Source organism: Cyclopterus lumpus, chromosome 12 (assembly GCF_009769545.1).
Source record: "Cyclopterus lumpus isolate fCycLum1 chromosome 12, fCycLum1.pri, whole genome shotgun sequence".
Taxonomy (NCBI): Eukaryota; Metazoa; Chordata; class Actinopteri; order Perciformes; family Cyclopteridae; genus Cyclopterus; species Cyclopterus lumpus.
Window position 1 is genome coordinate 3,585,379 of NC_046977.1, and position 14,840 is coordinate 3,600,218.

Sequence of the window (14,840 nt, forward strand, 5' to 3'; positions counted from 1 at the left end):
CGTAGCTGTTCTACGGTGTACAAATGTGTGTGAATGTTAGTTACTGCTGATGTGCAGGTGGAACCGTAGCTCCTCCCATCAGTGTATGAATGAGTGAATGATGTCATGTAGTGTTAAATCGCTTTGAGTGGTCGGAAGACTAGAAGAGAAAAATAAGTACAGCTCTATTTACTATTTACAGGTCCATGAGCAATCATTGCAAAATAAACGTCAGATGCAATTGGAATGTTTTTTCTCAAGTTTACTCACTATCTGCTCAGGTATTCTGTTCTCTACCTGTTCAGGTACTCTGTTCTCTACCCACTCAGGTACTCTGTTCTCTACCCGCTCAGGTACTCTGTTCTCTACCCGCTCAGGTACTCTGTTCTCTACCTGTTCAGGTACTCTGTTCTCTATCTGTTCAGGTACTCTGTTCTCTACCTGTTCAGGTACTCTGTTCTCTACCTGTTCAGGTTCTCTACCCGCTCAGGTACTCTGTTCTCTACCCGCTCAGGTACTCTGTTCTCTACTTGTTCAGGTACTCTGTTCAGGTTCTCTGTTCTCTACCTGCTCAGGTACGCTGTTCTCTACCTGTTCAGGTACTCTGTTCTCTACCCGCTCAGGTACTCTGTTCTCTACCTCCTCAGGTACTCTGTTCAGGCTCTCTGTTCTCTACTTGCTCAGGTACTCTGTTCTCTACCTGTTTGGGTACTCTGTTCTCTACCCGCTCAGGTACTCTGTTCAGGTTCTCTGTTCTCTACCCGCTCAGGTACTCTGTTCAGGTTCTCTGTTCTTTAACTGCTCAGGTACTCTGTTCAGGTACTCTGTTCTTTGTACAGTGGCTCTACTGTAGAAGGTGTAAAGTGACTCTACTGTAGAAGGTGTACAGTGACTCTACTTTAGAAGGTGTACAGTGACTCCTCTATGGAAGGTGTACAGTGACTCTACTGTAGAAGGTGTACAGTGACTCTACTTTAGAAGGTGTACAGTGACTCCTCTATGGAAGGTGTACAGTGACTCTACTGTAGAAGGTGTACAGTGACTCTACTGTAGAAGGTGTACAGTGACTCTACTTTGGAAGGTGTACAGTGACTCTACTATGGAAGGTGTACAGTGACTCTACTGTAGAAGGTGTAAAGTGACTCTACTTTGGAAGGTGTACAGTGACTCTACTATGGAAGGTGTACAGTGACTCTACTGTAGAAGGTGTAAAGTGACTCTACTGTAGAAGGTGTAAAGTGACTCTACTTTGGAAGGTGTACAGTGACTCTACTGTAGAAGGTGTACAGTGACTCTACTTTGGAAGGTGTACAGTGACTCTACTGTAGAAGGTGTACAGTGACTCTACTGTAGAATGTGTACAGTGACTCTACTGTAGAATGTGTACAGTGACTCTACTTTGGAAGGTGTACAGTGACTCTACTTTGGAAGGTGTACAGTGACTCTACTTTGGAAGGTGTACAGTGACTACTGTAGAAGGTGTACAGTGACTCTACTGTAGAATGTGTACAGTGACTCTACTGTAGAATGTGTACAGTGACTCTACTGTAGAAGGTGTACAGTGACTCTACTTTAGAAGGTGTACAGTGACTACTGTAGAAGGTGTACAGTGACTCCTCTATGGAAGGTGTACAGTGACTCTACTGTAGAAGGTGTACAGTGACTCTACTTTGGAAGGTGTACAGTGACTCTACTGTAGAATGTGTACAGTGACTCTACTGTAGAATGTGTACAGTGACTCTACTTTGGAAGGTGTACAGTGACTCTACTTTAGAAGGTGTACAGTGACTCCTCTATGGAAGGTGTACAGTGACTCTACTTTAGAAGGTGTACAGTGACTCTACTTTAGAAGGTGTACAGTGACTCTACTGTAGAATGTGTACAGTGACTCTACTGTAGAATGTGTACAGTGACTCTACTGTAGAATGTGTACAGTGACTCTACTATGGAAGGTGTACAGTGACTCTACTATGGAAGGTGTACAGTGACTCTACTGTAGAAGGTGTACAGTGACTCTACTATGGAAGGTGTACAGTGACTCTACTGTAGAAGGTGTACAGTGACTCTACTGTAGAAGGTGTACAGTGACTCTACTGTAGAATGTGTACAGTGACTCTACTGTAGAATGTGTACAGTGACTCTACTTTGGAAGGTGTACAGTGACTCTACTGTAGAAGGTGTACAGTGACTCTACTGTAGAAGGTGTACAGTGACTCTACTTTAGAAGGTGTACAGTGACTCTACTGTAGAAGGTGTACAGTGACTCTACTGTAGAATGTGTACAGTGACTCTACTTTGGAAGGTGTACAGTGACTCTACTGTAGAATGTGTACAGTGACTCTACTGTAGAATGTGTACAGTGACTCTACTTTGGAAGGTGTACAGTGACTCTACTTTAGAAGGTGTACAGTGACTCCTCTATGGAAGGTGTACAGTGACTCTACTTTAGAAGGTGTACAGTGACTCTACTTTAGAAGGTGTACAGTGACTCTACTGTAGAATGTGTACAGTGACTCTACTGTAGAAGGTGTACAGTGACTATACTGTAGAAGGTGTACAGTGACTCTACTATGGAAGGTGTACAGTGACTCTACTATGGAAGGTGTACAGTGACTCTACTGTAGAAGGTGTACAGTGACTCTACTATGGAAGGTGTACAGTGACTCTACTATGGAAGGTGTACAGTGACTCTACTGTAGAAGGTGTACAGTGACTCTACTATGGAAGGTGTACAGTGACTCTACTGTAGAAGGTGTACAGTGACTCCTCTATGGAAGGTGTACAGTGACTCTACTATGGAAGGTGTACAGTGACTCTACTGTAGAAGGTGTACAGTGACTCCTCTATGGAAGGTGTACAGTGACTCTACTTTAGAAGGTGTACAGTGACTCTACTGTAGAAGGTGTACAGTGACTCCTCTATGGAAGGTGTACAGTGACTCTACTTTAGAAGGTGTACAGTGACTCCTCTATGGAAGGTGTACAGTGACTCCTCTATGGAAGGTGTACAGTGACTCTACTTTAGAAGGTGTACAGTGACTCTACTGTAGAATGTGTACAGTGACTCTACTATGGAAGGTGTACAGTGACTCTACTGTAGAATGTGTACAGTGACTCTACTGTAGAATGTGTACAGTGACTCTACTGTAGAAGGTGTACAGTGACTCCTCTATGGAAGGTGTACAGTGACTCTACTTTAGAAGGTGTACAGTGACTCTACTGTAGAATGTGTACAGTGACTCTACTTTGGAAGGTGTACAGTGACTCTACTTTAGAAGGTGTACAGTGACTCCTCTATGGAAGGTGTACAGTCACTCTCAGGTATTTATTTTAGTTTACCAGTTTGCTGCTGTTAAAGCCAGAAGGTAAGAGAATAAAATAACTGAATAAACTTTCTTTTCTGATTTTACTTATTTCTCTCTCTTCTTTTCTTTTCTACTGATCCTTATTTTACCTTGTCTCTATACTCCTCATTCTTCCATCTTCTCCTTTTCTCTTCAGATTGGTATACTATTATAATTTCTTTTCCCAAAACCAAAGAGTAATATTTCACACGTAGTTCCCTGCTTGGTGCACTAGGTGGCATTGTACCGCTCCTTCCCGACCCGCCTCCTCTCTCGGGCCTGGGGCCGGCTGAACGGGGTGGAGCTCCCCAACTGGCTGCGAAAGCCGGTCTACTCGCTCTACATCTGGACCTTCGGAGTCAACATGCAGGTGAGGAGAACCTCAACCAATCAGAGGCTCAGAGTCGGCTCGTGTTTTATCAAGTGACACAGATTTTTTAAAATTATAACAAAATAGATCCCACAGTGCATCAAAACATCGACTCAAATACTCGCTGAAGAAATCTCCAATTTGGAGGAAAGAAATACAACATTTTAATGTGGATGAAGTGAACAAATTATCATAATTCTTGTCTTGATAACTGAGTTTTTGACACAAGTTTGAAATCTCCCCCCTCCCCCGCTCTTTTTTCATGCTCGTCTCTCTCGTCCAATAGGAAGCCGCCGTGGAGGATTTACATCAGTACAGGAATCTGGGGGAATTCTTCCGTCGACGTCTCAAACCGGCGGTCCGACCACTCTGCGCCAACTCTTGTCTGGTAAAACTCCTCCCTCCTTCTTCTTATTCTTCTTCTTCTTCCTCTTCCTTGTCCTCTTCCTCGTCCTCCTTCTCGTCCTCCTTCTCCTTCTATTCCTCTTTCTCCTCCATTTCTTCTATTCCTATTCCTCGTCCTCCTCCTATATATATATATATATATATATATATATATATATTTATTTATTTATTTATTCTTCTACATCTTTGAATGTTTCATCACTTTTGTCCCAAGTCGTCGGACTACAGAGATGACGTTCACGTCTCTGTTTCCATGGCGATGAAAATGAGCTCGGGTTTGGATTGAGTCTCTTTTCTCCGACAGATTTCTCCGGCTGACGGGAAAATCCTCCACTTCGGTCAAGTAAAGAACTCGGAGGTGGAGCAGGTGAAGGGGGTCACATACAGTCTGGAGAACTTCCTGGGTCCACAGAAGAGGCGGAGCAACGGTAAATACCACCAACACACCACCAACATAAACAACCAACATGGCCGCTTGTGCTGCTCACAGCTGTTCAGACGGGAAGCTCCACAGGTGATCCGGTTCATTAAAGTCACCTGACTGCTCCGGTGTCAGGTGACTTTAATGAACCGGATCAGATTTATTGATTGTTTTCAGGATGTGAATCACAAGAAAACATATTTTAAAAGGAGTTTATAGAATAAATAACCAAAAGACTTTTGGGACTCAAAGGTCTTGATTTGAGACTTAATGGTCTTGATTTGGGACTTGTTGGTCCTGATTTGAGACCTGTTTGTCCTGATTTGGGACTCAATGGTCTTGATTTGAGACTTAATGGTCTTGATTTGGGACTTGTTGGTCCTGATTTGAGACCTGTTTGTCCTGATTTGGGACTCAATGGTCTTGATTTGGGACTTGTTGGTCTTGATTTGGGTCCACATCCTGTCAAAGACTGATTCCTCTTCTTCAGACTCCACGTCGTCCTTCAGAGACCTCTTGCTGTCGTCTCCTGACAACGACCTGTTCCACGTGGTGGTCTACCTGGCTCCAGGTGACTATCACTGTTTCCATTCGCCCGCAGACTGGAAGGTGGAGCTTCGCCGTCACTTCCCAGGTGAGAACCTGTTCCTGTTTCTACTTTCACGTTCTGCTCACAACCTTCACCTGTCTCACCTCTCACCTGTCTCACTCTCTGTCTCACTCTCTATTTCTCTCACCTGTCTCTCTCTCTCTCACCTTTCTCTCTCACCTGTGTCTCTCTCACCTCACACGTGTCTCACCTCCCACCTGTTTCCCTCTCACCTGTCTCACTCTCTGTCTCACTCTCTATTTCTCTCACCTGTCTCTCTCTCTCTCACCTTTCTCTCTCACCTGTGTCTCTCTCACCTCACACGTGTCTCACCTCCCACCTGTTTCCCTCTCACCTGTCTCACCTCCCTCCTCTCTCTCCTCCTCCTCATTAGGCTCGTTACTGTCCGTTAACCCCGGCGTGGCTCGTTTGGTCAAAGAGCTCTTCTGCCTTAACGAGCGCGTGGCGCTCACCGGCCAATGGCAGCACGGCTTCTTCTCGTTAACGGCGGTCGGGGCCACAAACGTCGGCTCCATCAGAGTTTACTTCGACCAGGTGAGACATTAGGTTTGACTATTTCTACTTTAATAGAGTTTTATGATTAAGCCAATTTGATCCTTTTATGGTATTTCTTTTGACTATTTTTTTATTGTATATTACCAATATACAATATTAGTAATAGTATTTAGAAACATTTTCTGGGTTTTTTTAAATCTATTTTTTATAAACTAACTTTCTTATTCCAGTATTTATTCATTTATTATCATATAAATGTATACTAATATGTCTGGGAATGTTAACTGTAGTTTTACAATGTCATACAGTTAGAACCTTTACCAGTTTGTGTCTCCATGTTACAATTAGTCTGTTAATGAGATTGAGTTATTGCATTAATAAAGTTAATATTAATATACAATATGAATAATAAAAATATAATATTCACAACATTAATATATAATATATGTTTTTTGTGTTTCGTCCTCAGGAGCTTCAGACCAACGTTCCTCGCTATAATAAAGGTTCATTCCACGACCACAGCTACGTCACCATCGACGGCCAATCGTTGAAGGCGGATGGAGAAGGGGGCGTGGTCTTGCAGAAGGGGGCGGCGGTGGGGGAGTTTAACCTCGGCTCCACCATCGTTCTGCTGTTCGAAGCTCCCAAAGACTTCAGCTTCAGTCTGCAGCCGGGCCAGCGAATTAGAGTGGGGGAAGGACTCGGCAGCCTCTGATTGGCCCAGCTGCATGCTCAGAGGGAGGGGCATGAAGATGAGTAACTGCTGCTGTCTGATAAAAGACAGGTATCGTTTGTGGCATTGTGGGAATTTTTTTCTCAGTAACAAATGACCTGTGGAGGACATAAAGAGGACTCAGACTCCCAGAAAGCCTTGTGCCTCATGGGTGGGGAGGGCGGGGGGGCGGGGGTGTGGGGGGGTGTTGAACGCCAAAGCTCTGTGTTTTTTTTTTTTTCTGTCCCGTCTCGTCTGAAATAAAAAATACTCTGTCCACTGACGTAGTTTGAATGCCTGAAGCTTTATTGTTCAAAAAGGTCCTTTTTGTTTCTACTTTTAACCAATCGGAGCTGTCAAAGCCGATTAGGTTGCCTGTGATTGGACAAAAAGATCATGTTACTCAATGCTAACGTTTTAATTAGTTAAGATCTATAATTTTGTAAAATATGTAATTCTGAATAAATATTCCTTTCTCAGCAGCCTTGTCTTTATTCCAATGATAATATATTATTATTAGTATAAATACTTTTGATACTTTTTTAATTAATGTTTTATTTAAGTTCCTTTCTTTTCAGTTTTCTTCTTGTTTCTTCTTGTGATTTATGAACCTCAGAAATAAGTCACATGTTATTTTATTAAAGAGTTTTTATGACGCTACTCGGAATACAAAGGGACAACTAAAGCGACCACTCTCATTGGTCAGCCTTAGCCCCGCCCTGGGCAGCAGAACAAGCAGCACAGCCAATAGGACGGCGGCGGGCAGCAGTTTCCGTAGCGCTGGAACCGCGGCTCAGCTAGACCTCCGTGGGACCAGCTGTCGTCGGGGACCTCCTTCCCCAGCCACGGCTTCCCGTCCTGGGCCGTGTCCCCGGCCGGCATCCCCTCCCTGCGGCCGGAGCTCCAGGAGGACAGGGAGCAGGAGGAGGTGCAGGTCTGCTGGGCCTTCACCCCCAGGAAAGAGGCCAGGTCCAGGTCCAGACCCGCGGCTCCTCCTCTGGGCCGAGGCGTGTTCTGTCGACACTGAGGACACGGGATCCACGCCTGGGGTGGGGGGGGGGCAGGCAAAGGATTATGGGAGTTGTAGTGACAGGAGGTTAACATGATGTCATTGTTAGACACAAACTATTTTTACTTTAAACACATCTCACTCTTTTCAAATGTGGAGGTTTTAAAAAGTAAGTTTGAATTTTCACTTCAACTGCTTCCATTTATCATCGTTGATCTGCTTCCATTGATTACGTCTCGTTTCCCAACGCTTCAACTGTCTTCATCTTTTACTATTAAACTAACACTTCAACTGTCTTCATCTTTTACTATTAAACTAACACTTCAACTGTCTTCATCTTTTACTATTAAACTAACACTTCAACTGTCTTCATCTTTTACTATTAAACTAACACTTCAACTGTCTTCATCTTTTACCATTAAACTAACACTTCAACTGTCGTCATCTTTTACTATTAAACTAACACTTCAACTGTCTTCATCTTTTACTATTAAACTAACACTTCAACTGTCTTCATCTTTTACTATTAAACTAACACTTCAACTGTCTTCATCTTTTACCATTAAACTAACACTTCAACTGTCGTCATCTTTTACTATTAAACTAACACTTCAACTGTCGTCATCTTTTACTATTAAACTAACACTTCAACTGTCGTCATCTTTTACTATTAAACTAACACTTCAACTGTCGTCATCTTTTACTATTAAACTAACACTTCAACTGTCGTCATCTTTTACTATTAAACTAACACTTCAACTGTCTTCATCTTTTACTATTAAACTAACACTTCAACTGTCTTCATCTTTTACTATTAAACTAACACTTCAACTGTCTTCATCTTTTACTATTAAACTAACACTTCAACTGTCTTCATCTTTTACTATTAAACTAACACTTCAACTGTCTTCATCTTTTACTATTAAACTAACACTTCAACTGTCTTCATCTTTTACCATTAAACTAACACTTCAACTGTCTTCATCTTTTACTATTAAACTAACACTTCAACTATCTTCATATTTGACCGTGATACTGACACTTCAACTGCTTCAACAAGTTTCTACCGTTTAACAACAACAACAAAATCCTCTTAAACTCTTTCAGAGTTTTACGCTTTGTCTCCTTTAATCTCGTGAGTTTGAAGCGTCAATAATTTAATTCAAGATTTCCACTTCGAATCCTTTCAACGCTCGAACTTCAGCCGACACCTGAACTCATCAGTTAAACTCTGGCGGACGACATCAGCAGCTCAGGTGAGTCGATGACGTCACTGCTCACCTGCTCGTTGATGACATCACCGCCCACCTGCTCGTTAATGATGTCACCGCCCACCTGCTCGTTAATGATGTCACCGCTCACCTGCTCGCTGGTGACGTCACTGCCCACCCGCTCATTATTGATGTCACCGCCCACCCACTCATTAATGATGTCACCGCCTACCCGCTCATTAATGATGTCACCGCCCACCCGCTCATTAATGATGTCACCGCCTACCTGCTCATTAATGATGTCACCGCCCACCCGCTCATTAATGATGTCACCGCCTACCCGCTCATTATTGATGTCACCGCCCACCCACTCATTAATGATGTCACCGCCTACCCGCTCATTAATGATGTCACCGCCCACCCGCTCATTAATGATGTCACCGCCTACCTGCTCATTAATGATGTCACCGCCCACCCGCTCATTAATGATGTCACCGCCCACCCGCTCATTAATGATGTCACTGCTCACCTGCTCGCTGGTGACGTCACTGCCCACCCGCTCATTAATGATGTCACCGCCTACCCGCTCATTAATGATGTCACCGCCTACCTGTTCGTTAATGATGTCACTGCTCACCTGCTCGTTGATGACCGTGTCCAGCCTCTTCAGGCAGGCCTGGCAGAAGGCGTGGCCGCAGTGCAGTCGCCGCGGCAAACGCGTCGCCAGGTCGTAGCTGCCAAAACACACGATGCACGCCAGGTCCCGCCTCCTCAGTGATGTCATTGTCTCGGAGGCAAGAGAGGAGGGGGGAGGGGGAAGGGGTTGACAGGTCACTTCCTCCTCCTCCTCTTCCTCCTCCTCTTCCTCCACTTCCTCTTCTTCTTCCTCTTTTCTGTCGTCCGACATTTTGTTCTAACAGACGGGAAGAAAAAGCAATGGAAGAATATTAATTTTATTTGCTGGTTTTAACGTTAGCATGCATTAGTTAGTGTTAGTGTTAGCTGGCATTAGCTAGTGTTAGCATTATCTGGCATTAGCTATAGTGTTAGCGTTAGCTAGTGTTAGCATTAGCTGGCATTGGCTAGTGTTAGCGTTAGCTCGCATTAGTTAGCTAGCGTCAAGTCTCCGTTGTAACATCAACGTTGTGTTTCTATTCACGGATTTATTAGTTATTGGACGTAAATAATATGAATTAATAATAAGATATTATTATTTAATTAATTTAAATGATATATTCAAATATTGTAATATACAGTTTTTCTCCGACTTGTTGATGTTGTTTGTTGAATTTATTGGTATGGGTAATTAATATTAAATATCAATTTGTGATTAATAATAATAAAGATATAAATGTTATTTTATCTCAACTTAATTCTCTCATAATGAAAGTTATTATTATTCATAAGAAATATAAATAATTCTCATAATTAGCTTCATTATTTATTATAATGAACTTTAATAATTTTCACTAAATTGAATTTTAATAAACTTTATTATTTGTATTATTAGCTAAAGTAAAATAGTAACGTAGATAAAATTAATTAATTAAATACAGCTGCTGTATCCCTTTGGATTCTTTTGTGGGTTTATATATGTATTCATTTATTTGTATTAAATATGAATCGCAACTAAATTAAGGAAACGTAATAAAGTGAAGTATATTAGACAGATATTTAGGAGGCGACACCTGCTGCGCTGTGATTGGACAATATATTTTTTAGGAGAAACAGGAACTCACCTGGATTTTCTTCCTTTTTATTCACATCACGTCTTCTTGTTTATTGTTGACAGTTTTCTCTTGTCATCTGATGTTTCATTTCTTGTTCTCTCCTTTTATTCCAGTTTCCTCTTTTTTCCTTTTTCTCTTTTCCTTTATTTTTTTTCTTCTTCTCTTCTTTTTCTCCAGCACTCTTTCATTTCCTTCAGGTTTTATTTTCTGCTGTTTCTCTTATGTTGTTTCTTCCTTCTTCTTCTGTGTTGTTTATTCTCACCTCTTCCTTTCCTCATAAATTCTCTCCTTTTCTTTCATCTCTTTCTTCTTCTTCCGTCACGACTGTTTTCTTCTTCTGTGTTTGTTCGTTGTCCTCCTTCTTTCTGCCTCAGAGAGAGAGCGAGTGGCCTTCATCAATAATTCAAACTCGCTCGGCCGACAGCAGATACTGAATGTCACTTATTATTTATAAATTGGAAGTAAAGATAACTTTTATTCGTGTTATTACATAAACAATATAATGTGTCTGTAATAATGTGTCATTCTCATCTTCTAAATACTAAATATATATTTAAAAGAAACAGAAACAACAATTATAATAATTTATAAAATAGAAATTTTAAATAGAAATATTGAATAGTTCCTATAATTTAGAAATTAAATATATGAAACTAAAACCAATAAAACGAATAGAAAAAACTGTTTTAACACCAGGTTTAATATTTATGTAAATAATAAAACATAATTTAATGTGTGAATAAAACATAACTTATCAATGTTAGCATCAAACATTTAATACTGTAAAATATTTCACGCAATCATATTAAAATATCATTCAAAGTTTAAATCATCAATAATCTGAACTGTAACCTGATCAGCCAATAGAAAGTAGAGAAGCTCTCAGGTTTCTATTGGCCGCTGAGGGTCAGCCTATCAGGTTACAGCTCACTGACTGTGGTCGCCTAGCAACAGAGACACACAGACGGAAAATCTATTTAATTAGATAATTAATAAAGTTTATTCAGAGAATTAATTAAGTTTATTATTTAAAATAATAAAGTTAATTATGAAAAAATAATAACGTTAATTAATTAAAAAAATTAAGTTGATTATGATAATTATGAGAACAAAAGTTAATTATGAGAAATAATAAAGGTAATTATAAAAAAAATGAAGTTAATTATAAGAATGAATAAAGGTAAATGATCAAGTTTATTATAAGAAATAATGTTTAATGACATATGATCGAGTTCTTTATTAAAAATAATAAAGTGTATTAAAAGAGATAATTCAAATTAATGAACATTATTAAAGTTCATTATAATAAAAATAACAAAAATAACATTTATATCTTTATTATTAGTATGAATCCCAAAATGATATTTAATATTAATTACCCTGACCAATCAATTCAACAAACAACAACAAGTAGCCAGTCGAAGAAATAAAGTGAACCCACAACTTTAAATACTAAAGAAACCATAATGAGAAGCGACCGAATTATATTAAAAAAACTAAATTAATTAATAAATAAATAAAAATAAAAATAAATAAATAAGGACATAAAAAACCTAAAGAAATAATGCACTCGCCCTTCAATATTATTCCTGATCTTTAAATATTCAATGTTAAATATGTTGTGTTTTGATATAAATATAATTCTGAGATCAGAGATGTTTGTTGTAAACATTCAGCATAAATAATACGACGTGAAACATAAACATACACATTCATTATCTTTATTTCCTGCACACGAGTTTTACAGTTAATTAACATACTTTGATTCCATTCTTTATTTTTTCTGCATTTATAGTTTAAAAACTCCTTCATACTAAAATGTTACAAATCAAAAATATAAATACTGTCTGGAAACTTCCTCAAAATCTAAATAATTTACTTCTCCCAGCAGAAGAAGAAGGAAAAATGTATAAAATATAAAATATATATAAAATACTAAAACATCACGAACTTGTTCGTGAGCACAGAACGTTCATTTGATCAGAGATTCATATTTATATTATATCACTAAACATTATGGGATTTATTAACTTCATGTTACACCTTATTTCAGAATCGGTCGATTTCAGAGATTATCGATCGGATTCATTTTACAAAAAAACAAACAAATCTATAGTGACTATATTTTTCAATTAATGAAAATGTTTATGTTGTTTCAAAGAATAATAATAATAGTAATAATAATAATAATAATAATAAAGGTTATTGCATCTTTTTATATATATATATATATATATATATATATATAGAAAAAAAGTGAAAACATTTTATTTTATTCAATAATCTTTTATAATCCCACGTTCACATATTTAATCCCGATCACTGTACATTATTATTATTATTATTATTATTATTAATAAATCTAAACTCGTCTTTCAGTGGTTTCTCATGGTCTTCTTCAGTAAATAGAAGTTCCTGCATATCACTTTTTAAATCTTTAAATGTTTCTAAAGGCTCTTTAAAAAATAAATCTCGATCAACTCAAACAGGAAGTTTAAATATGATGTAGTTTTTTGCTTCCTTGGTTCCTGCGTGGATGCTTTTCATTACGCTAACTTTAACTTCATCACGTGACCCGCCGCCGCCATCGAGGATCCTCCAATCGATGAGGAGGAGCTAAGGGCGAGGAAGCACAGGTGTGTCCTTCACGGAGGTCATGTATAAACGCCACAGCTCCACACGCGCTACAGAAACAAGGATTACGGCTCCTTCGTCCTCCCTTCCTCTTCCTCACATCCTCGCTGGGAGGCGCTAGGACTCGAGGAGAAACGTTAGCATAATGGAAAGCACCGTTTCTTCTTTGGTAAATGAAGCCAATCACAATCCTCTTGCTGCTGTGACGTCACTTGCTCTTGCTGCTGTGACGTCACTTGCTCCTGCTGCTGCGACATCACTTCCTCCTTCGGCAGCGGTAGCAGCAGGCGGGGCACCGCCCCCCCACCTCCTCCCCGCCAGCCTCCTTCACCACGTACGGCGGGGGGGAGGAGCTTGACACGTATGGGTTCAAGTCGTTGCTGCTCAGAGCCCCCGGATTGGCTATCACCATGCCGGCGTCATCGGTGAGGCGGAGCTTGGCCCGGGGGATGGTCACCTGACCGTACGGGTTGTCAGGGGAGACGTGGATGTTTGATGACATGGTGACGCCGTCCAACCAGGAAGCGGTTCAATCAGGAAGCCGTCCAATCAGGCACGGCAAGAGAGCTCTAAGAGGAGAGAGGGAGAGAATGATTAACTGATACTTGGACTACATAGTGTAATATAAATTCAGATAAGAACAATAGATTTCACTTATCTTTACTTAAAAAAACTATTTCACTTCTCTTTATAAAACTACTTTACTTTAAATGTACTTTACTGTTATTTATTTACTTATACAACTGTAAACATACTTCCTGTTTCATAAAATCAGCTCAGTGAGACCTTTATTGTGAAAATCTTGTTGCTAATCTAATGCTAACATGCTAACACTGCTACACGCCTGTTTGTGAACCGACAACAGACAGACAGGCAGGCAGACACAGTGAAATAGCTACTATTCTATTAGTTATTAGTTAATATCAGTTAAGATGGAATCAAAGTGTCTCCTGGCTCTGATCTCTGATCAAATACATGTATTTGTACATCTATATGTATTTGTACATTTACAAATACACATATATGTACAAATACATACAGAATATATATTCAGAGAAGAATAGATTTCACTTAACTTGCTAACAGTGCTACACAAGCCTGTTTGTTAACCAACAACAGACAGACAGGCAGACAGACGGGCAGGCAGACAGACAGACAGACAGCAGACCCAGTGAAAGAGCTAGTATTAGTTATTAGTTAATATCAGTTAAGATGGAATCAACGCGTCTCCTGGCTCTGATCAAATACAGGTATTTGTACATCTATATGTATTTGTACCTATAAATACATATAGAATATAAATTCAGATAAGAATAATAGATTTCACTTCACTTTACAAAACTAATTCACTTCACTTTACTTTACAAAAAATCTTTACATTACAAAACTACTTTACTTTAAATGTACTCTACTGTTATTTATTTACCTATTCAACTGTAAACATAACTGTTTCATAAAATCAGGTCAGTGAGACTTTTATTGGGAAAATGTTGTTGCTAATCTAATGCGTGCTAATCTAATGCGTGCTAATGCTAACAGTGCTACACAAAGCCTGTTTGTCAACTGACAACAGACAGACAGATAGACAGACGGGCAGCAGACCCAGTGAAAGACCTACTATTAGTTATTAGTTAATATCAGTTAAGATGGAATCAACGTGTCTCCTGGCTCTGATCAAATACATATATTTGTACATCTATATCTATTTTTACATGTACAAATATACATATATGTACAAATACATATAGATGTACAATAACCACTGAAATACTGAAGACAACTACAAAACGTGAAGTGTACGTCACCAGACCTCACCTGTTCAGAATCCGCAGCTGCTGCTTCTTCTTCTTCTTTAATCCTGTTTCTTCTCTTCTTCTTATTTTTAATCCTGTTTCTTCTCTTCTTCTTCTTTGTAATCCTG

General features: G+C 39.5%; 2 protein-coding genes and 1 long non-coding RNA gene across 4 annotated transcripts in view; 1 reads left to right on the plus strand and 2 right to left on the minus strand.

Annotated features, from left to right (window-relative positions):
- Nucleotides 1-6,814, plus strand: part of pisd (phosphatidylserine decarboxylase) — a 15,223-nt gene extending 8,409 nt beyond the window's left edge. Inside the window, exons 4-9 of one of the 2 annotated variants that reach the window (XM_034547308.1) lie at nt 3,558-3,692; nt 3,979-4,080; nt 4,402-4,525; nt 5,009-5,152; nt 5,502-5,662; nt 6,093-6,505. In XM_034547308.1, the coding sequence (XP_034403199.1) occupies nt 3,558-3,692; nt 3,979-4,080; nt 4,402-4,525; nt 5,009-5,152; nt 5,502-5,662; nt 6,093-6,338 (912 nt within the window). In that variant the 3' untranslated portion in view covers nt 6,339-6,505. Of the gene's footprint in view, nt 1-3,557; nt 3,693-3,978; nt 4,081-4,401; nt 4,526-5,008; nt 5,153-5,501; nt 5,663-6,092 lie in introns of both variants that reach the window. The other variant, XM_034547307.1, reaches the window with a different exon arrangement.
- A 229-nt stretch (nt 6,815-7,043) lies between these two features.
- On the minus strand, nt 7,044-9,339 carry si:ch211-202f5.2 (uncharacterized protein LOC795181 homolog). Its single transcript, XM_034547222.1, has 2 exons — nt 9,193-9,339; nt 7,044-7,379 (listed from the first exon to the last, which is right to left on the minus strand). Exons 1-2 carry the CDS (start codon nt 9,337-9,339, stop codon nt 7,044-7,046), a joined length of 483 nt encoding a protein of 160 aa, XP_034403113.1.
- A 3,471-nt stretch (nt 9,340-12,810) lies between these two features.
- LOC117740463 lies at nt 12,811-14,782 on the minus strand. Its single transcript, XR_004610621.1, has 2 exons — nt 14,735-14,782; nt 12,811-13,488 (listed from the first exon to the last, which is right to left on the minus strand). It is a non-coding gene; the product is annotated as an uncharacterized LOC117740463 (long non-coding RNA).
- Nucleotides 14,783-14,840: the final 58 nt, after the last annotated feature.

Excerpts from the sequence above, each read along its gene's own strand:
- si:ch211-202f5.2 (XM_034547222.1), bottom strand. The coding sequence starts at position 9,339 with ATGACATCACTGAGGAGGCGGGACCTGGCGTGCATCGTGTGTTTTGGC. Across the intron at positions 7,380-9,192 it reads ACACGGTCATCAACGAGCAG|GCGTGGATCCCGTGTCCTCA; the intron begins GTGAGCAGTGAC and ends CCCCCACCCCAG.